The sequence below is a fragment of the Mastigoproctus giganteus genome, chromosome 12 (assembly GCF_048544385.1).
Source record: "Mastigoproctus giganteus isolate SK-2022 chromosome 12, ASM4854438v1, whole genome shotgun sequence".
In the NCBI taxonomy this organism is placed as follows: Eukaryota; Metazoa; Arthropoda; class Arachnida; order Uropygi; family Thelyphonidae; genus Mastigoproctus; species Mastigoproctus giganteus.
In genome coordinates this window covers 125555277-125579404 of record NC_143586.1, presented here as the reverse complement: position 1 = coordinate 125579404, position 24128 = coordinate 125555277, and the positions used below count along the sequence as shown (strand labels likewise).

Here is a 24128-nt window from a genome sequence, read left to right as displayed (position 1 = left end):
TATCAACACTGAAATCTGTGCCAAGCAAACCATACAGAAAAGAAGTTTTTCTCTACAACGCCATTGTCTTCCGGGCACCACCTGGCGAGCTTTAGAAATCTCAACCACAGCATTAAACAGATGTCAAGATATTCCCAACATACCGCCCTCTACTCCCACAGAAGAAACAGTAGTATGCAAGGTATGCGCGTCTGCGTGGGTAGCACAGTGGTATCGTCACCGTCCTCCCCACACAAGGTGGAAAATTCCCGGGTTCGAATGCCATCGATGACGAGAGGAACTTTAATGGGTTTTTTTCACTCCTTAGCTGAGTTAGTCGGTCTCAAGCGTGGACAGCAAGGTCCCCCCCCCCCCCCTCCCAGAAACGGGTTTTTCGTCCAGCAAAACAGGAAAATCGACCACAGGAACACACGCAATTTACAGACAAATTAAATATATGGGTAGATGTAATTATTTACGGGGAAGCCTAATATTATATATATATATTTTTTGCTAGAAACGGTAAAATTAACTTTTATGTTGTTTTATATTATATTACTGCGAAACCGAATGTTTCGTTAGTGCATGTTACCCGTTGTACGCTGTCCCGCTGTAAATATTTGTGCTTTTGTAATAAGGTGAATCTCCCACTACTGTGGGTTAAATCACAAGTACAGTATACTTTAAATGTAGCAGTATTAAGTTGTTACCCGTTGGAATTAATTAAGTGATAAGCCTTTTCACTTAATTAATCAAAAGTGATATCAAGTTTTACACGTATTGTATAAATCAGTTAAGGATTACATGTATTTGAGAATTGTATATAGTGTTATATTTCTGTGGCATAAGAAAATGAGTATCTTCATCCCCTGGCCAGTAGCTGTAACCGGGTGTCTCTCCTAGGAGAAATAAAGATAATACTAATAATAATTAGATTAAAATAGTGTTTTCTTCGAATTCAAATCCTTTGTTTTTTTGTTTGAAGCGAAGAAAGTTTTTATAATGAATTCACAGACTTATCGTTTTTTTTTTATAGGTTACTCAGTAAAGCAGAGTTGACCACATACCATTAAGGATGGGTGTTACCGCAATTGCCCACAGGGTTCACTATATTCCACTGATATTTGCGTCCATTACCACTATAGGTTTCTTCTTGACTTTTGCAGTTGCTGTCGGTCGTGATGACGTAACACCATTTATTCCATTTATAAGGTACTTTATTTCGTGTAATATTTACAAACCATAGTGGAATGTACATTAAAATAAGTATACGTGTAACAGATTTTATTTTAACTTTTGGAAAATGTAATACAAATGAAAATATTATTGTTTTTAGCAGAAAAGAAGATAATTTATTTTACTTGCACTAATTAGGCTACCATCCAAAACTGTTTGTTAATACCTGTAAGCCGATACCAGCAGAGAGTACCTAATAGTCCAACTGCATCGCGAGAGAAGTGTATAATTGGTACGTTTTTTTCTTTAGAACTGCATCCAAGGGAGCATGGTGCAAATGCACCACCTTTGGATTTCGAAGTAATACACCATTTTTAATATTTTCATTAATTTATTTTGATGAAAATTTGGTGAACGAAAAATTTTCTCCCACATGCACCACCTTGAGAAATATCCTGGCGGCGCCCATGGACAGCAGTATTAAAAGTAAAAAGCAAAACGACACAGTATTTCACTTTGAAATAGCCACGAACCAAAACTCGAACGTTGAGAACAAAAACTCGAATGAGTGATTAGAAACAAAACGTCTGAAATAAGCTCACACTGCAGTGGCTCGCAGCAGTCTGAGTGAAAGCACCCCCCCCCACACCATACTTCCGCACTCACAAAGGACAATGGTACAACAGCCAATGGCGCAACAAGGTCCTGGGTTCGCACAACAACTAAAGCCAACATTTTTTTAAAATTCCTGTAATGACAAATTAAGACTATTTCTATGCTATACTGCATATACATATCTTCGAATAAATAATCGAAAACGAATGCATTACGCGGCAGGAGTAATATTTTAGCATAGCAACTAGTTGACTAAAAGTAGATTCTATAATTTTTTTTGGGGGGGGGGAACGGTGGTTCGGATAATTGACGTTCTACTGTAGTTTTTTTTTGTTTTTTTGTATCAGCAAAATATCCTTCCAGCTGTTTCAAAGGGAAGAATTCAGAATGCGTGCCTAACATTTAAACATACCTGTTAGCTTTCTATGAACCTTGCATAGCTAGATGCGGATTGTTCAATGGCTGCCTTTAGCAAAATTCTCTTATAACATCTTTATGGTCGGTGCGAATTTTTGCTCACTCTTTTTAAAATCAAGTTATATCTTGCGCATAATCGAATTATTCTCACTAATATTGAATATTCCACAAGAACATGTATGTAATTCGAATATCAATTTTTTCACTAAATTTGCACATTCCACAACCTACCTTCACTTAACAACTTTAAAAAAAATGAATGTACCGTAGTTTTTTAAATTTGCGGCTCCTAGTGATCGTTTTGTGAACAAATTTTTTGAAAATATTTCGATATTTACTACTGATTGGTTAACCATGAGCCGATTTCATTAATGAAAGTTAATGGTAAATTGACAATGAAAACTCCTCCACAAATAATGGAGGACGACTTAATTAAGAATCAAGGTCGTCTATGTGAACAGAAACCAAAACCAACGGATCGTGGGGAGGAAATATTTTGCCTCCCCAGTGCAGCACTCAGAGGCCTTCCGTTAGAGAATAGTGGTTACGCCACTTGTCACTGATTCGGAGAAGTCTGGGTTCAAGTGCCGCCGATGACTATCATAATTTTGATAGGCCTCTTCTATCGAGGGTGAAGTTAGTTGACATCGACGCAGGGAATAGTTTTTCCGTGAATTTCTCTGGCTTTTCAGCATGCAAATAATACAAATTGGCTAGTGGACATATACGCAGGCAGATTTGTATTCATGGGACAACCTTTCACCTCTACACACATAACGCGCAATATGCCATGAATCGCTGATGTTCCTAAAAACCAACATGTTGGAACACCAGGTGACAGGACTTAGAATGATGCTGTAAAGTGTTGTTGAAGCTATCAAGAAGTTCGGATGGCAATGGTACTCACTGATAGCAATATTATTAGTATTTGTAGTACCAGTAGTACCATATGATGCAAGAAAGCAAGCATCAGCCAAAAAAAAAAAAAAAAAAAAAACACCCATATGATCTATGTATTCCCTCAAATAATCTTTCTAGTTCTTCTTGAATTTATTCAAACTATCCACTTCCACAACAACAGATGAAAGTTTGTTCCAACATCAACCACCTACTGGCTGAATACAAACCTCAACACATCTATTCTGGAACCATTCTTCCACAATTTGAATTTATGCCTACTATGAGAAAAAAACCATACACAGATTTAATTTTACTCAGCTGACGTATGTACTCTCACATGCGTAGTCTGAGTAAGAGGAAAATGGCAACAGCACTAGGATTGCTGAATCCGTTCAAAGCCTTAAACATTTCAATCAATCTTAGTAAGACCATCCTTTTGTTCCTTTCACCAATCCTGTTGCTCATCTCCGCACCCGTTCCAGAAGGTGAACAGAATATACTTTCTAAAATGAGGCCTCCATACCCGTATGCGCTACTCAAGATGCAACCTAACCATTGTCTTATACAATGGGATAACATCTCATTATCCTTGCTAGCATAGTTTCTGTAGATCATAGATAAAAACACAATGACTGTCCTGGCAGACTGCTGCATTGCTCATAGAACTTTATATCTGATTGCACAATACCCCCAGATCTTTTTCATTTTTCTGCTACTCTGAGTATAGTAATCCCAGAAAATACCGCGCAGTTAGTACTTTCTGGGATTACTACTACCCATATGCAGTACCTTGCATTAGTCAATGTTAAACTTCAACTGCTATTTCTCAGCCGATTTGCCTAATTTTTTCTAGATCTTTTTGCAGTAAGTTACCCTGATTACTGTCATTAACTACCCTGCCAACCTTTGTATCGTCTACAAACTTGGACATTATGCCTGATATACTTTCATCAATATCGTGAATAAATATCGAAAAGAAAATGAACCCAGCAGTGAAATCCGGGAGAATCTGCTAATAGCATTAGTCCATAAAGAGCAGTGTCCATCAATAGCCACTCTCTGTTTTCTCCCACTTACCAATCCATTTTTATCCCTATAGCAGTAATTATCCTTAATGCCAAATTGCTCCAATTTGCACAGAAGTCTTCCATGTACAACGGTATGAAAAGCTTTTCTGAAATCTAAGTATATGATATCAAATTTTTTTTGCGTCCAGTTGCTTTGCTACTTCATTATAGTATCCAATCAGATTGGTCGAAGATCGCTTCTTACCAAATCCATGCCATGATTGCAGTAAAATTGTATTCCTATCTAGATGGTCCTGCATTACCTCTCCAGAGACTCCATTATTTTTCCTGGAACAGAAGGCATGAGTGAAATTAATAATAACAGGTATGTAATTACTAATTTCACCTTTTGATCCTCCTTTGTGAACTGAGGACACATTAGTGCACATCCGGTCCACAGATACGCCTCCTGAATCCAAAGATACGCTTGTAATTATAGCTAAGGGCTTAATTAGCTGCTTTTCAGTCTCTCTCAATATAATTGGATAGATCCTGTCCACGCAAGCTGCCATTTTTATGTTTAGCTTCAACAGTTTCTCTTCTTTTATTGATCACAAAATCACTCAGCTCCCTTTTATATTTGATGAACATTTGACATTCCTTCCTTAAATAAATAACTTAACTTCTATGTTTCCTAAGAGTCCTCCAATCATGTTTTATACTACCGTTGTTGTTGGATTTAACGACACAGGCTACTTGGGCCATATTGTGTCTTTCTAATGGTGAATATGAAATAACTATATTTTATTATATATTCCTATCCGGTTTAGGAAAGTAAATAGTTCTTTTTTATTAGGATCATCTCCCAGAATCTGTATTAAATTTATTGATGTCTGCATATTAGTAAATGATTTAAAAGTGTCTAAGCGAATGTTTTGAAAGTGGGGACAGTCCACTAACAAATGGCGAATGGTCAGTTGTACTTGACATGATGTACATTGTGGAGCACTGTCATTAGTTAACAGATACAGGTGAGTGAGATGAGTATGCCCAATCCTGAGCCTTCCTAAAATTGTTTCTTCTCGTCTGCTTTTCTGGAAGCTGGAGACTCTATACTACCGAAGGCTGCTTGGCATACCTAGATCGATCTGAAGCGATGTAGCCTTACGTTCGGTAAGATATCCACTATTTCACCTACATCAGATCCCTTTAGGGTACAGAATACGATCTTTGTATCCGGGTGCAGTCTTTGTGCCCCGCAAAAGAAAATACACATTGGTAAATCCGTCCAAAGAAATGACTACAGAAACCAGCACACTGTTTCTACTTTTTTGTCTACACAACATGCTGTCTACAAAAATTCAGGTGCTCACTAACTGTGACATTGGGGTAAGGGGTGCGCACAGCGTCTGTCAACTTATGTCAAAGTTACTTGTGCAATCTCTTCGTATGATAGAGACAAACACAAATATTCCTGTAGCGGAAATTAAGTTCAAAAGGACAGCAGCTGGTGTTGTCAATTTGTCAGTTCTTGCCAATAGTCGAAGGCATCTCATTCAAAACGTTATGCAAATCGAAGCAACTGCAGGGGAACTACGGCGCGTGCGCAGGGAGGGACACGGTACAAAAAACACCTGATACTGAGCTCCGTTAATGAGTTCATTGCCGAACTCGCTTAAGTTCGGCAGCGAGTTTGACAAAGGCCAAATTGTAACGGCCAAATGATTAAGTCAGCGCATATCAGAAACGGGGCGGCTGGTGAGATGCTCACGGTCAGCCGTGGCTGACCGTGAGCATCTCACCCCGTGAATGAGACTGGCACATACCGACCCATTGCTCTTCTATCAGTCTTGGGAAAAGTATATGAAAGGCTGCTGATAGAGCGGCTAATGATTAAATATGAAAGTAAATCTATGTGCTCTGTAAACCAGTATGGTTTTAAAAAGGGAAAGAGTACAGAAGATGCAGCATATAAGCTGGTCCAGGCTGTGGAATTGAGCGGTGCTAGGTATGTGCTAGGGATCTTTATAGATTTCAGGGGGGCCTTCGACCGGCTCTGGTGGGAGAGCGTCCTTTTTAGAATAAGAAAAACAGAATGTCCTGATAACTTATACAATGTATTCAAGGAATACTTCTCAGAAAGAGATGTGAATGTAGTTACAAAGTACAGTAGAGTTAATAAAGTTATAACAAGAGGATGTCCTCAGGGCTCGGTGATGGGCCCCTTTGTTTGGAATATTGTCATGGATGAGTTCCTTGAGAAAACGTTTGAAGGAGTGGAGTGCATAGCGTACGCTGATGACCTGGTAATGTTAGTGGAAGGAGATTCTCGCCTGCAGTTAGAGACTAGGGCAGGGAATGCTATGGTCTCCTTGCAGGATTGGAGTAATCAAAATAAATTGACAATATCTATGGAGAAAACAGTGCAAATGCTGTTGAAGGGTAAGTTAAGTGAAAATCGTCCTCCCACTGTAAGGTTGTCTGGTGGAACTGTTCGATATGTCAAAGTGGTGAGGTATTTAGGCTTAATGCTTGAAGAGAGGTTATTTTTTATTGCACATGTTAAATATCTCAAGAACAAAGTTAAATTATTGTATTCCAAGCTTAGGAGGGTTGTAAGGTGTGACTGGGGGATAAGAGGACGATCCTTGAATTTGCTATATAATTGTGTCTTTGTCCCCATTGTGACCTACGCCTCCGGAGCTTGGGTACATCGTGTAGAAAACTCTCTAATTAGAAAGCATCTAATACAAGCACAGCGTTTTGTGTTATTGTCCATCACTAGGGCATGCCGGAGGACTGTTTCGAATGACGCCTTGCAGGTGGTTGCAGGTAAATTGCCGGTATATTATGAAGTTCTATTGGCAGGAATGGTTTATTATATAAAGTATAATATTAGGAAAACCATTCTAAATGTGTCATCCTGTCCATTGGATAATTATGTTTATTCCCGTTCTGACATTAGAGCAGAAAAGAAAAGAATAGTTTCAGAACTGATGGTGCAGTGGCAGGAAAAATGGCAAGTATCCGAGAAGGGCAGGCAAACTTACTCCTTTTTTCCAATGGTAGATATTGTAAATACAAGAGTTAAACCATGGCTTCAATTTGGAATGCGTGCTATGTTTCTACTGACAGGACATGGGTTAGCACTCAGATTGTTTGAGTTAGGGCTCAGAGACTCTGCCCTCTGTTCTTGTGGTGAGGTGGAGACTTCGAAGCATATAATGTTAGAGTGTGTGCAATATTTAGAATATAGAAATTTACTAGAAGCTTCAGTTGGATCAATGGAGACGAATTGTCTAAGTGTCTTGTTTGCCACAAAAGAGAATTTTAGAAGTTTTAATCTATATGTCGATGCGGTTTTTAAAAGAAGAGCGCGAATGCTAGAAAGTAGTCACCCGCCTCCTCGAGGCAGGGACGGTAACCGCCCTCATTAAGATATGTGGTTATAAATTAAAACAAGACATATAGTTTCTGATGGCGGGCTAAGTGGTGTTTTTAAAATTTAGTTTATTTTATCGATTGTTTAACAAAATTCTAATATTTGAACTCTGTTGCCATTTTTCGAGGACCCAAGCCACGGATGTGCTTTTGCACCGGGAGTGGTTGGGTTATGGTATTTTGAATGGAATGGTCAGCCGTGGCTAGTACCTACTGAAAGTGGTCCGAGGAGGGAAAACCCACGAACCGCCGGCGAGGTGTTGGACGACCACGGTTCATGGATGCTCGAGGTGAACGAAGGCAATCCCAGATGCTTTCTCCAGGCGATCATATACGCCGCACTAATATGGTACCATAGAACCAGACTGGCCACCAATAAAGGAATACTGGACTCGATACAACGAACAATATTGCTCAAAACTACCCGAGCCTGCAATACTGTGAGCACGGAGGCGCTCCAGGTTCTTACCGGATCCTTAGCACTAGATCTCGAAGTGGTCAGATGCGGACTAGTATACTACCTGCCAAAAGGAATCTCTGTGACCTATTCGGGCTTTACGATTGAACCCACAAACACTATAAAAATGGAAAAAGCTCGGCTCTTGGCACACTTAAAACAGGAATGGCAAAACAGGTGGACAGACTCAACCAAAGGGGTAGTGACACGACGCTTCATACCTGATGTAGACAGGGTTTTCCCGAAACTACCTGTATGGTTCCACCCAGGCTTATATGCCACCTACATATTGACGGTTCACGGCCCCTTCAACGAGAAACTAACGCCTCTGGGCCACCTCCAAGACCCCAACTATTCATGTGGAGAACCGGAAAGCTGGACCTGTCTCATGCACGATTGTACAAACTACGAGGACCTGCATGGAAACCTAATAACAAGATTGATCTACCTAAGCCAGGAGCATCATCTCTTGGACACAAGCGAAGAATATAATTACCTCACGAGATTCGCACAGGAACTCTTTGTCAGAAGAAGAACCCGTTCTACGATGAGGAACTAAGGGCACAGTATGCCTTGTAGCAAACATGAAACTTCGACAACAACCGGAGCAAATACACCAGCACTGAAACCCAAATTGTCCTACCCAACCAACCAACCTACTTGAATAGGACCCACACCACAGAAATGATGGGCTGACTGGATGGAAAAGGTACTGGACCGACCTCCCTAATGACGGAAACCGGGTTATATTTTTTATTATTTTTCTTAACTGCTTCTATATACTCATGGAGATGAATGGAAAAAACAGCAAAACTGTTTGTAAATGCAAATTTCAGTAAAAATAACACTGCAAGCGATCATTGATACCGTTCTACACTGTTCACAAAAGAAACCTTTGCCAATGAATGTAACTTACCAAAGTTTGTTCTTTAGGTTGTTCGGAAATTGGCATTGTAGTATTTTCTTTTAGTTTATGAAAGAAAGTTTTGTTTTAAACGATAGGTACTGAAGAGAATAGTCAATAACACCCTTTTATTCTCAAAATTTGCGTGAAATTTAGAAATTATACTGGAAAAAACTGGAAAAATTCAGTTATTGTTTAATAATAAACAATACGATTGCAAGCAATACTAGATACCACTGGCTTCATTTATTTATCTTGAATTTCAAGAAAATGGCGTTTCCCATCAACCTATAGAATTACAAAAGTAGTTCTGTAGGTCGCTCAGAAACGGGCAATTTCTTGTTCCCTTTAGTTTTTGAAAGCAGTTTTTAGTTTAACCGATGGGGACTGAAGAGTATAGTCAGGAACACTATTTTCTTCCCAACATTTGCGTGAAATTTAGAAAGTGTCTCGAAAAAACTGAAAAAATCTATTCGTTTTTGCTCGGATCAGAGACAAATCTTAAAACTATGCAAATGCAAAATTAATAATAAACAATATGATTGCAAGGAATACTAGATATCACTAGCTTCATTTATTTATATCGCATTGTTCAAGAAAACGACGTCTTCCCATCAATCTAGCGAATGACAAAAGTTAGTTCTTTAGGTTGCTCAAAAATGTACATTTTCTTGTTTCTATTTAGTTTTTGAAAGCGATTTTTATTTTAAACAGTAGGGACTGCAGACTACAATCAGGAACACTCTTTTATTCTCAACATTTGCATGATATTTAGAAACTAAAGCGGAAAAACTTGAAAAATCCAGATGCTTTTGCCCGGATCAGAGCAAAATCTTAAAACTATATAAATGCGAAAGTTAGCATAAACAGTACGAGTGCAATAACTATTAGATACCACTGGCGTCATATATTTATCTCGAATTTTCAAGAAAACAGCGTTTTCCCATCAACCTACAGAATTACAAAAGCTAGTTTGTAGATTGTTGCTCAGAAAAAGGTATTTTCCTTTAGTTTTTGAAAGAAATTTTTATTTTAAACGATAGGAATGAAGAACATCCTTTAGGAACACTCTATTGTCATCACCACGTTTGCGTTAAATTTATAAATTGTACTGGAAAAACTGGAAAAATCCAGTTGTTTTTGCCGAAACAGAGAAAAATCTTAAAACTATATAAATGCAAAATATAATATAAACAATACGATAGCCAGGAGTACTAGATACCACCAGCTTCATTTATTTATCTCGCATTGTTCAAGAAAACGGCTTTTTCCTATCAACCTGTATAATTACAGTTAGTTCTTTAGGTTGCTCAGAAATGGGAATTTTCTTGTTTTTCTCAAGATTTTGGAAGAAATTTCGGTGTTATTCGATGGGGACTTAGAAGAACAGCTAGGAAAACCCTTTCGTTGCATGATATTTGGTAAACATTACGAAAACGGCATTTTCCGATCAACCTTTAGAATTACAAAAGTTAATTCTTCAGGTTGCTCGGAAATAGGAGTTTTACTATTTCTTTTCTATTTCTGGTTGCATTCTTCATTGCAGCCTTCAGACGAGTAGTCTACAACGACAGCGGCACCAGTGTTTCACATTACCGCGTTCGGCAACTTCCACGATCGCTTAGCGTGTATTTTTACGTAAATAATATTGAACGGCGTCGATATGCATGTCTGCCGCCAATTCAGTCAGCAATGCGGCTAGCGCGCCGGGCACAATCCGCCTCTCTGTCACAGCAGAGATAAGAAGAACAAATCTCAGGGTAACACCAACGCGACATTGCTGTTTTTTTAACCGTACTAATTTGGGAAGTTACCGGGCGACCTTCTCTTGAAGCGGAAGGCTGCGGCTAACTTTCGATGAGAGTTACGGTTTGTTTTTACCGAAGATCGAGTACACAATTCTATAGACCTTTGCACTCGTATATATGAGGGGAGCGGTTCCTCTACGCTCCAGACTGGAGTCTTAGGGAACGGGGTGAAGCGTAAAGCTGAGAAGCAGGTCGGGCAGAATGAGTGCGAGGCAAGGCCCGACATCTGTGTTGTTTTGCGTTTGCTCTAATGCTCCTCGTACCGTTCGCGAAGTAGTGCCTGTTGGTCTACACAGCTGACCCCGTACAGTGGCAAGCCCGACGGGTAGGCCCTGTGCTAACCGGGTTCAAATAATGAGTTTGCTGCTCTTTCGGGTTCCTCACATGAAGTTGTGTGTGGGGGAACCCAAAATGGTTTCACGACCGCCCCACCGAATAAAACTCTAATTTGTTAAGTCGAAGAGACATGAAAGGTACAGCATAAGCGGGAGGTTGCCTGTCGGCCGCCAATGAAAGTCCACTACTTTCAATGTTTACTCAAACTGCATCAAAGGGGAAGGAATTGTTATGCTGATTCCAGTTCAGTTTGGCAGTTAGTCCCTTGTGAAAAGGTAAAGCAGGTGTCCTGAGGTTAGCACCTTGAAGGCAGAATCCTGGCGGAGAAGTAAGAAGACAAAATGAGCTGGACTAATGAAGAACATCCTGACCTTTGGCTTTACGATGTAAAGCAAGAGGGGGGAAAAACAGGTCCTGCCAGGATATTAGAATACCGCAGCTGAGCGTAGTAGCGACGTTGGCGTCCAGTCACTGTATGCCGGATCCCTAGAGCAGGGTGAAGGTGCAAACCGCCCTAAGAGAGGTTAATTTTAGCCCATGATGACGACTACTCGTTGGGAAAATACTCCTGCTCAGTAAGAAAGGAAAAGCAGGTTTAAATTCATGTGCTTGGTGAAGGGGACTATGACCGAACCGCCTTTAGGTCAAGAATCCTGTCTAATGCAACCGTTGCGATAGCAATTCTGCTCGGTACGAGAGGAACGTCAGGTCTGGAAAATTGATCCAGAGGGGTTATGACTGAACGCCTTTAGGTCAGAATCTCGTCTACCGCAACGGTATCAATCCTGCCTTGCGAACTGGAAGGCCTTCCAAGAGAGGGAGTTGCCTTCGTTCCTTTTAGGTACGAGGCAAATGGAAGGAGCGACCAGAATGACATCACGGCAGCCGTTGAGACCATGCGGCTGCTGATTTCATGGTCATACCGTTCAGATGTGACGCGCAGGCAGACATCGTCTTAGGACGGTATTGGTCTGGAAATCTCGCGCAGAAGAGCGGTGACTATACTGCACTCTGGGGAGACTTCCTTTGACCAGGGATTTGTCCGGCCGGATAAATCCCCTTTATTTAGAGCATTTCCGTGCCCTGCTCCAATTGTCATATTCCCCGTGAATGACGAGTGCTCTATTCGGGGAACATTCCATTTTTATCGTGGAGTGAGTATTTCCGTGCCTTCTGGGGAAAACTCACTCTGCTTCGGGGATGAATTCTAGAGATTCACCAGCATAATAAAACGCTCGCAGTTTCCTTTTTCCTCAATTTGGAGAAATAATATCACATTGGAATAGAAGTGAGGGCAAAGCCTCACTTGTGAAAAGAGCTACGAGCAAAAGGAGAATGCGTTAACCTAATAATGTGAAGACACCAGCGCCAACATCAGCAACTTATGGTTGAGAGAAGTGATGTAGCAATGGTCGCGGTAGGAAGACGAAGAGAGGTCATAGTCCATTCTGTAAGAAATTTGGAGATAGTCTGAACAGATTTTGTGAAGTTATGGCTGTTATTCGCGGGCTATGAGTTTATCTAGAGACAGGGTGAAGTAGGCACTATTGAATTAGACAGGATGGTTGTGACGTCGGGTAGAAGACAAGCTTTCCCGTCTGCGCATTTTAGGAAAGGATTGGATTTCTGGTTGTTGCAGCCGGCTGACCTACATTACCAGAGAGAGAGGAGCTGAGAATAGAAAACAGAGCTTATATCCACGGAGTAGACAGAAATCATAGAAATACTATAGTAACGGGTAGACCCACCTTTCCCCCCGGATAAGCGGAGTCATACGACGCGCCATTGAGTCCACTAGTTCATCAAAGCGTTTCCATACATGCTTACTGCACCCCTGTCCATAATTCCATCGCATTCTTGGGTGGAGGATCCAAAGTTCAAATGGATCTTTCCACAGCATTCCAAAGATGCTCTACAGGGTTCATGTCCGGTGAACGAGGAGACCAATCCATGGTGGTAAAATCTGCGGAATTCTCTTCGAACCATGTTCTAGTAACCAGGGCTCTGGCGGGGGAGGTGCATTGTCTTGCGGGAAGAGTTCATTGCCCTGTTGGAGCACAATGACCATGAAGGGATGTACATGGTCTGCAAGGATGGACACGTAACCTGGACCGTTGATGCGTCTATACGTACCAGAAGTCCCAACGTGTGCCAGTTGAACACGCCCCAGACTATTACCGACAGTACACTTGCCTGAACAGTTCCTTGTTGACATGACGGGTGCATAGCTCGAGCGGTTTCTGCCAGATACGCACCCTCCCGTCCGCTCGAAATAACTGGAAACGGGACTCATTAGACCAGGAGACCCGTCTCCAATCATCCAAAGTCTAGTGCCGATGTTCTTTCGCCCAGTTGAGGCGTATAGTCCTGCGTCGTGGTGTTAGTGATGAGACTCTGGGGTATCGGCTCCCATAACCAATTGCGGTTATTGAGTGCCCCGATGGCCTTGGTGGAGACGGTTTATGGCACCTCTCTCGTTGAAGTCGGCGTAGTGTGCACAGTGTTAGGGTCGGGCGCCACCTGTGGTTTCCCACATCTGCGCCATATGTACACTGTGAAGAAATACAGAACACTGTAAATGCCAGAAAAAGTGTAGTGTGTTGAATGTGTAGTATCGTATTGGGTTCTGTTGTGTGTCCTGGCATTTGGGTCCTGGCATTTGGCCGCAGGACCCCAGATGGGATCCCACGTTGCCCGCACACACCACTAGCAGGTAGCCAGGCTGCCCATTATTCTCTGGCAGGTCTCCGTCAGGGTCGCCTGAGCTTCCTGAACGGAGACCAAAAGTTGAAGTCGGCAGTGATTTGTGCCACTCTCGCTCTCCGGTTGGCTGAAACAATGCGAGACAGACGTCGACGGCCACGTTCGTTCACAACCTTTCTCCGCCTACACTGCTGTCCACGATGAGATGTTATTCCGAAAATGGCGTATTCCCGATCTACTCTTGATATTGTCGAACGGGGATAGTGAAGTTTCTGTACCACATCCTCAATACAGTGACTCATGCGTCGGGCACCCACTAATATTCCTCTTTCAAAGTCCGTTAACTCACGACGTTTATCGATACTGACATCTAATTTCCGTCTACGTGAATGCCGTGATGCAGTGTACCTATATACCTGCCAAGCGGTGGATTCGTCCACTAGCGAGAGGGGTGACAGCGTCGCGTTGCTTAGGAACCAGGTATCCCACGCATTCTGTCCTTTCAGTGTACCTCCTAATTATCTGTGAGGAGGTGTAAATAATTGTATTTCTTTTAATTACGGAGCTCCTTGAAAGTAATAGATATGTTTGCGCAAATGCCAAGCGGGTCTTCTAATTAAGGATTTTTAAAGCAGAGCAATAATAGTTGGAATTAATATTACAAATAAAAACATTTCATATGCTTTTGTTATTTCGGATACTTTGCTAAGCATGAATTCGGATCGAATTCATGCGTCGCAAAGTCATTTAATTTTTTTCCTTTTCTTGTTGTTGTTGTTGTTGTTGATATGGAGGTTTGATGGCGCATAGGCTACTTTGGCCATAATGCGCCTATTCATTTATTATAAAAAGAGATGAAAAATTTTCATAAATTCAGAATTGATTAAAAAGTCCTGTTTGCTTTATGAAGTTGAAAAATTCGGAAATATCTGCATCATCTCCAATGAGATTCTCTAAAGTTATTGGTCTACGAAGATTAACCAGTGATATCAGGGTTGAAGTTCTGTCTTGTTCATAGTAAGGGCAGTCAATGAGAATGTGTTTAATACTCAGATTTATATTACAAAGTGGACACTGTGGCGGGACATTCTCTGTGAGTAAATAAATGTGGGTCAGATAGTTATGGCCTATTCTTACCCTTGAAAGGACTACCTCCTCTCGTCTTGATGTGCGGACACTGGAGCGCCAAATTTTTGGATCATGTTTAAATTGAAAGAGTTTATTATTAATTTGAGAGTGCCATATTGCTGTCCATTTTGACAGGCATGCAGCCTGAATGATTAATGCATAATCTGATGGCGGAACAGGGATATCAGTTAAGTCGGAGCTAGTTGGATTTTTTGCGGCTTTATCAGCCAGTTCGTTGCCCAAAATGCCAGAATGAGCTGGAATCCAGCAGAGGGTGACCAGTTGATTGCGTTCTTCAATTTGTAGTAATATGCTTTTTATTTCATCTAGAACAGGGTGTACTTTATCTAAGGGGTTACATAAAGCCAAAATTGAGCTGAGGGAATCAGTGTAAATAACAGATTTTAAAGCACAGTCAGAAGAGAGATTCTGTAAAGCTAGTTTGATTGCATATAATTCAGCTGAGAAGATACTGAATTCAGATGGCAAGGATGCTGAAATAACGGTATTTGGAAACACTGCAGCCGCTCCGACGTTTGAATTCGATTTAGAGCCGTCTGTATAAATTGGAGAAAAGTCAAAGTATCTTTGAGTGTGAGCTTCATGAAGTTGTTTGATATTTGATGTTTGTAAAATGTTCTTTCCCCATTGAGAGAGAGGTAAGTGTCACAGGTCGGTATAGGAAGTGGAACCCATGGTGGTTGAGTACAAGTTGTTGTCTGTTGTACGGAAAGGATGGAAACATTCCAAATTTGCATCAGTTCAAGAAGGCGAAGACTAGCTGGCTTTACTATGCTTGGTTTATTTCTGAAAAGGTTTTTCTAATGGTGGATTGAACAGGTATGACTGAGTCGGATGCATGGCACAGCTTTGTATCTTGACAGCATACTTCAATAACAGTGTCTTCCTACGTAAAGTTAGTGGGGGTTCATGGGCATCAATGTAGAGACTATGTGCTGGTGATGTTCTGAAAGCACCGAGTGAAAGTCTCAAGGCACTGTGTTGAATTGGATCAAGCCAGCGTAATGCACTCAATCTGGCTGAATCATAGATGGGAGCTCCGTAATCAAGACGGGATCTGATTAATGCCCGATATAGCCGAAGCAGAGATGTACGATCTGCGCCCCATGTTTGGGAGGATAAAGCTCTGAGTATATTTAACTTTTTTAGACAGGAAGTACGTACATTTTTTATGTGGTCTATAAAATTTAACTTATTATCAAATGTTAATCCTAGAAATCTGATGCTATTAGTGACCGGGATGGAGACATTATGAATTTGAAGTTCAGGATCCGGATGAAGTTTGCGCTGTCTACAAAAATGGATGGCAACTGTTTTCTGCTGCGAGAGTCGATAGCCATTGAGGCTGGCCCACTGTTGTATTTTATTAAGTGATATCTGTAGCTGTCGTTCAATAGACCTCATGTTTTGGGAATGGCAGGAGATGGAAAGATCATCTGCATAAAGGTAGGTCTCAACTGTATTTGGAAGCTGATTGGTGATGGAATCTATTCTAAGAGCAAACAAAGTGGCACTCAGTACTGATCCCTGTGGTACTCCTTCTTCCTGTATAAATGTTTTAGAGAGGGCATGTTAGTACTGAACTTGAAACGATCTAGTACGTAGGAAGTTCTGGACAAATATAGGAAGGTTGCCTCGCAGACCAAGAGAGTAAAGATCACTGAGTATGCCATACCGCCAGGTAGTGTCAAAAGCCTTCTCGATATCTATTGAAACCATTACAAGATGTTCAGGTTTAACAAAGGCATTTCGAATGGCGAATTCAGCCTTGACCATAAGATCTAAGCATGACCTATTTTTACGAAAGCCATATTGGCTATGGCTCATTAGATGTTGTGACTCAATGATCCATACGAGTCTTCTGTGGACAATTTTTTCAAGGATTTTGCTCAGACAGCTTGAGAGAGAGATCGGTCTATAGCTATAGGGGTTAGTTGGATCTTTTCCAGGTTTTAGGAATGCCAAAACAGTAGAGTGATGCCAAGAAGTTGGAAAAACATTTTCTAAAAATATACGATTGTAAAAAATCAGAAGCAGGCTTAAAGCTTTGTCATCGAGATGTTGAAGCATGACATAATAAATCCCATCTGGCCCGGCAGCACCATTTTGGGCTGTTCTAATGGCATGCAGAAGTTCAGAGTGTTGCAGAGGTTTGTTATATGGAAGAGTACGTGCGGTTTGAAATTTTATGGCATGCTTTTCTCTAGTTTTTTTAATTCGTTGGAATGACGAAGAATATGCTGATGCCGCTGATATTTCAGCAAAAGTATTGCCCAAAGCATTAGCAATATCTAAGGAACTAGATAGATCTTGCCCTTTCCAGGAGAGGATTGGAGAAGGTATAGTAGGAAACTTACCAGATAACTGTCTAATTTTTTTCCATATAGTTTTCGGATCAGTGTTTCTGTTAAAGGTCGATGCAAAACTGGTCCAGGATTCTTTCTTGGCTTGCCTTTGTACAAATCGTGCTTTTGCTCTTAGCTTCTTATAATTAATGAGATTGTTTGTGGTTGGACATTGCCGAAATAAATTCCAGGCTTTGATTTTTGCTTTCTTTGCTTTTGTGCATTCGTCATTCCACCAGTAATTATAATGCTTGCGACCAGGGGGATTTGATAATGGTATTGTGTCCTTGGCCACTTTTAGGAGATGTGATGTGATGTAATCTGTTACATTGTCAATATTCTGGAACTGGATTTTTTCCTCGTCAAGAGAGATTGATGATCGAAATTTTGCCCAGTTTGCACGAACAAATTTCCATTTCCTGCGGAGTTTGTTTGGAGGAGACTGTGATATTAAAAAATTGCATATGATTGGAAGGTGGTCACTGCCCATAGGATCATTTAAAACATACCACTCTATGGTTGGGAGGAGTATTGGAGAACAAATTGAGAGATCAATTGCTGAGGTGTGTCCAGTTGGGAGTTGTATGTGAGTGTGCGCACCAGTATTGAGTAAGGTGAGGTTTTGTGACTCTAGAAAGCTTTCAACGAGTCGACCACGTGTGTCTAGTTTAGGACCGCCCCATAAGGGGTGGTGTCCATTAAAATCCCCTAATATACAAAGAGGTGGAGGTATCTGTATGAGTAGATCTTCAAGATCTTTTAAACAGTAAGTATGGTTTGGTGGTAGGTATATTGAGACCAGTGTTATTGAAATATGGAGAGTTATATGAACAGCAACAGCTTCTATGTCAGTTTGAAGTGGAATATGTTTAGTTGGGATCTTTGAATTTATTAAGATTGCTACACCCACCATGGGCAGCATTTGCTATATTACGATCTCTTCGATAAAGACAATAGTTTTTTTATTGAAGGAGAAATTTGCGAGGTTAGGTAGGTTTCCTGAAGACAAAGGGCAACTGGAGAATATCGGTTAATTAGATCACAGATATCATCTGTGTTGCAACGAAAGCCTCTGCAATTCCATTGTAAAATACAAGGCATTATTTGTGTTTAATTGTTGGAGATGTATCTGACTGCTTTTTGAAGGTTACTGGCTTATGACGTTCTAATTTAGATTTATCTTTTTTGGAGAAAACTGGCCGACCTGTGTCCATTTCTTCTTCTGCATGGAGTTCTAGAAGGGGATCTTCCTGTATGGGTGTGCCATCTGTGTCCATGGTTGTATCTTGAAAATTTTTTACTACATTTGTGTTTAAACTATGAGATATGGTATCTATGACTGGAGCAGGAGATGCCACTGGTATTGTCAGAGGAGTATTATTTGCCTGGTCAGAGAACTTGGATTGTTGCTTAGAAAGAACATTTCTAGCCCAGTCAGAAATTGATTTGTTAGTGGGAACTGTTACATCAGTTTGAGTGGAGACTGTCTGAAATTTTTTTACAGCATTGGCATAGGTCATATTTTTGGTTATAGTAGGAGCTACTAATTTTCTCGCTTCTGGGTAACTGACTTTGTTCTCAACCTTGTATTTTACTATTTTTTTCTCCGTTCTCCACTTTTCACATGTCTTTGAATATGCAGGATGGTCACCTTTGCAATTTGGGCAGGTCATTTTTGTAGCTGTGTAGTTACTTTGTATGTGATCTGAGGATCCACAATTAGGGCAGACAGGAACTCCTCTGCATACAGTTTGTGAGTGGCCATACTTTTGGCATTTGTAACACCTTAAAGGGTTTGGAATGTAAGGTCGGATGCGGCAAAGTAAATAACCTGCTTTCACAGAGGAGGGTAAGTTGGGTGTATTGAAGGTGAGGATAATATTTCTTGTAGGTGTCAGTTGATTATCTTTTTTTAGTCATTATTCTTTTTTCTTCAAATACATTCTGTCCCTGCAGTTCTTGGGTTATTTCTTCATCGGTGACATTCAGTAAGTCCCAACTGGATATCACACCCTTTGATGAATTTAGGGTTGTGTGTGGAGATATTTTAACTGGAATGCCAGCAAAGTTTGTGAGTTGTAACAGCTTCTCGGAATGTCTGTGGTTGGTGGTTTCTACTAGTAAGTCTCCTGATTGCAGTCTCTTCACCGTCTTGGGAGATCCTGCAATACCCTCCAGATGTTTTTGTATTACAAACGGAGACAATTTATTCATGGGCTGACTAGTAAGGGAGTGGATGATTAAGAACGACGGGCAAGGTTGCTCCATCCGATCAGTCTTTTGTCTCTTTGGATATCCTTATGGTCTGTATTATCCATGATTGCTCCTTTTAGCCCTTGGCAAGTGGACTTACTTGCCAAGATTTCCGGCCCCGCCACGGGGAGGCAGGAGCAGTGCCGCTAGGAGGCCAAGCGGTTAAAGTGTTAGTTGATTAGTGACCTAGAAAAAAGAATAAAAAGAAAGGTGGCTTTTCTTTCTCTGTTCTAACTTGTGGCTTTTCAAGTGTAGAACGGTTTTAAAAAAATAAGGCTTTAGATAAACGTATAAACTTAAAAATAACTTTAATCGCCTTTGAAGAGCACTTTATAATCTCACAGATATCGCTTGGCCTCGAAATACGCTTGGCACCCGGGGCCTTTCCTTTTCTAACTATTAATTCTTTTGACAGAAAATTTAACGAAGTGAGGGATGTACATAAAAAAATATGCCACCATTAAGGAATTTATGGATGAAATAAACTTATCAATGAACGTTAACTTTTACCTTTACAACCAATTTCCAAAGCATTCTCCTACCAGCTTGGATCACAAATAGTACACGCAAGTCGAACACAAAACCGTACTTTCACGGCACTTAAAAGGTAAAAAGCATCACACAATTGCTTCGCCGAAATCTGATTGAAATAGATGACGAACTGTACATGGAATTTGGAAGGGCAGAATCCTTTGAACTACTTAATCTTCCTCAGGATAGGGCCAGTAACAATTAGAAGGCAACCGCGTTTATATTTAAAATGGCAATCCGAAGACCAACCCGACAAGGAGGGGTGATTACAGCAAAAGTGCCAGTAATTCTTCAAAGGAGTGCGCGGCTCCCTTGACATCACATTTGTAATTAATTAATTTTATTTTTAATAATCAGCAAAATATTCTACAAACTTAAAGTAATGCAAATGTTTTTATCATATTTTAAATTATTGATTTATACGTTAGAATGGGGTTGTTGCTCTTTGACATCGTATCTACGTATCGGCACACACAAATGAAAGGGGTGGGAGGGGGTTAGAGCACTTTGTACCGGGATCCGCGTTAGCTCTATGTCCCTATCTGAAGATCTAAAACCATTCACCAAACTCAATGTGTTTGTTGAATCATTACCTCACTGATGAGTCTGTTATGCAACTCGTTTGTTTGTTTGTTATTTGGTTTTTAGGAGCATTAGCAACTAAGGCCATATTGCTCCCGAGATATGGGGTGGTCATTCCCTGACCTTTCCGCATCCTCCGTATTTGGTAGTCATGGGCTCGAACCCCGGTATAACCAAGAAGCGTGTGCTACGCACTGCTGCTCCTGCCCACCTGGCTACGGAGGCGCCTATGCAACTCGTACCCTATGCGGTTCGAGCACACCACAATCTCATGGCTTCAACCTGAAATACAGTAATTCCAACTACTTATTTTTGGCAAATAGTCACTCTTGGAACAAAGTTTTTCGATTGTATTCTTTAATTTTTTTTAAAATCGACAATAAAGGCCTAAAATCCCTACCCAAGGTATTTTAGGCCTTTTCACCCAATTAAAGATATGAGTAAATATTATTGATCACAAGACAGACTCAAGACCTTCATCCCAGTCTGTCTTGCAATGCGCAGACTCGTATTTGTAAATTATGTACGTATGTGGAATCAATGAGATCAACGTAAGTGGTATCACCTACTGAGCCACCACCTGCCAAGTTTTGAAACGCACGGCCAGAAAATACGGAGGAGGATACTCATCTCCCACCCTCCAGATTTCAATCCCTCTTGAGGAAGGGGGGAGATGAGATGAGAACTATGCGAAATTTTTAAAATAAATGCGCGTACAATAAGCCGTTCGAAAAACCTTAAAAATCCTAAAAATTCAGCGCTTTATGGAATTTTAATGTAACGCCAACGATATTCGTAAAGTATTTACAAAAAAATACATGTCCAACCAACAAACGTTATAAACATGGGCGCTGGCAACATGGTGCAAGGTGGTGCAAGTGCAGCGCCTTTGGATTTCGAAGTAATACACAATACTTTTTATATTTTCATTAATTTATTGAAACGTTAAAACAATAGAAATAATACAAAAAAAAAAAACCCCTAAAATAATTCAAATAATTTATCAAAACAAGAACAATATTAATACAACTCTTGCAAAACAGAAATTACAAATTAATTTTCGTAATTTTCTTTAAATACACTTACTGATCACGATAAATCTGCTATACAAAGTTGCATTCTTCTCGGCTTCTCTACGAATTTAGTTTCCATAGTATTAGGGTCAGGCGCCGCCTGTGATTTCCCACATCAGAGCCATATATAGACTGTGAAGAAATACAGTACTGTACTACTATAAATGCCAGAAAAATGTTGTGTGTTGAATGTGCAGTATTGTGTTGGGTTCTGTTGTATGTCCTGGCATTTGGCCGCAGGGCCCCTGTGGGACTCCACGTTGTCCGCACACACTGTTAGGTGGTAGCCAGGCTGCTTATTATTCTCTGACTATTCTGTGCCAAAGCTAGCCTGAGCTTTCTGACAGAGACCAATGTAAACGAAAAAAAAAAAAAAAAAAGTTAGAATGTGTTGGCTTTAGAGTAAAAAAGGGGGGTTGTTGTTGTTTTTTTGGTGCAAGGGCGACTTTGGCCATATTGCACTAATCAATGTTATGAATGTTATACGTGCATGGTGACTGTTATGACATCAGTCAAAAATGGTGATACAATTTTATCAGTTTAATAAAGTGGAAAAATTCCGGCAGATTAGCATCGTTGCCTATGATGTGGTAGAGTGTCAGGGGTTCTTTAAGATTTGGAAGAAAGCTAAATGAGACTTGGCGTGCGGTGGTGTATAAAGTACACTCAAAAAGAATATGTTTCATTGTAAAAGGAGAGTTGCACTGTGTGCATTGCGGAGGATTATTTTCTTCTTTTTTTTTTTTTTTTTTAAGGTCCTAGCCGCCGAAATCTCAGGAAATTACGCGGCAGGACCTGCCAGAGTAAATGAGTCTACTGGATTCCTGGTCTGCCTCCACGGGGCGAAAGTGGGGCAACGTTTGCCCTCAGCAGGGGTCCAGCGGCTAAACGACCAGATGAACAACGGTACACGACATCACACGGATACAAAGCCCACACACTTTTAAATCTCTGGTAACGCGGAGATGAGGGAAACCCCTGGTGCCGTTAGACATTTAACACACTTTCACTATCTGTGAGGAGCGGAGAAGGAGCACAATTTCAAAAACTGCCCGAACAAAGATAAAGATCCAACTTGTGCTAACTGCAAGTGGCACAAACTTCCTCATTCCCATTCACTCCGAGATAATAAGTGCCTCGTATATCTGAAGACAAAGCGTGCCCAACAAGAAAAAATCGACTATGGAGACACTGCCTAAAAAACATAATACCACCTGTATCAAATTCCTGCAACTAAATGCTCAGTGAGCTAAAGCTGTTGCTGCCCAGACAAGTCAAAGGGTGGAGGAAGACAACTATGGTATACTGCTCCTCCAGGAGCCATACGCTTTCGCCAATGCCGTACGTTGATACCCACTGAACTACAAGATCGTCCAAGTGGAAGGTAAAACGCCCTGGACGGCCGTGGTCGGGCGCAATCCAAACCTGACCGTTACGAAGATATCTCACTTGTGTTCTACATGGGCCACCCGTGCGCATATTATTTCCTTCCTGGGGGAATTTTTACGTAATATCCATGTACTGTAGTCCAGGAGAAGACATTCTGCCAGCTATCCAATACCTGCAGTATGTTCAAACAGAACTGCCAGGATTCAGAATCCTCATTTGCGCGTACCTAAATTGCCGCTCAACCATGTGGCACAGCGAAACCTTAGAACGCAGAGGCTCCAGAAATGGCCAGTACGTGGAGGAGTTTCTCACAAACAGCGGCATTTTGGTCTTAAACCGTCCTAACAACCTGCCTACATTTTCCTCAACTCTCTGGGAGTCCACCCTGCATGTCACTATGTCAACGAGATCTTTTGCCAAGTACATAACTGACTGGATGGTCCAGGATGACTGGACCACCTCAGACCACCGAGCCATCACTTTCGAAATGCGGAGGTCCATCCACCGAATACTAACAAACAACGAAAAGTTGCACCGTTATGCAGTTCACAAGGCCAACTAGGACAGCTTCAAACAAGCCATTACTACAAATGCACAGAGTCTGCTCACCAATAACCTAGAAAGTCAGAACCCAGATCTGCACCAGCAAGTTGTTTCTGAAGCAATAATCAATGCAGCCAACCAAACAATTCCAAAAAAGATTCCACGACCGGGTGCGGTCCCGTGGTGCTCCCGAGAGCTGGAAGTCCTCAGAAGACAGGCAAACCAGAATAGGCGTGCTTTTCAAAGAGTCAGGCGGTCCTGGCCTCTCCCAGAGGTTGAGTATCATCAGCAACAGTACCGGAAATCCAGGAATGCCTACACTGAAATGATCAGGCAGCGGAAAAAGCTGTCCTGGGAGCACCTGGTTTCCACAGTGGGAAACACTGACCCATGGGGTATGCTATACAGGATTACAACCAACAAACCACCCAGAGGGGAGGTGACGACATCTATAAAAACTCCCCTGGGAAATATGACTAAAAACTGGCAGGAATCCATAAACAATATCCTAGCCGCCACC

At 41.1% G+C, this 24128-nt stretch overlaps 1 protein-coding gene across 2 annotated transcripts in view; it reads left to right on the top strand.

The window, feature by feature from the left end:
* The window catches only part of LOC150077399 (DNA damage-regulated autophagy modulator protein 1-like), a 76800-nt gene that overhangs the window by 9647 nt on the left and 43025 nt on the right, over positions 1-24128 (top strand). For both annotated transcript variants that reach the window (XM_090386140.1, XM_090386141.1), the window contains exon 2: positions 1016-1191. In XM_090386140.1, the coding sequence (XP_090242266.1) occupies positions 1055-1191 (137 nt within the window). In that variant the 5' untranslated portion in view covers positions 1016-1054. The remainder of the gene's footprint in view (positions 1-1015; positions 1192-24128) is intronic.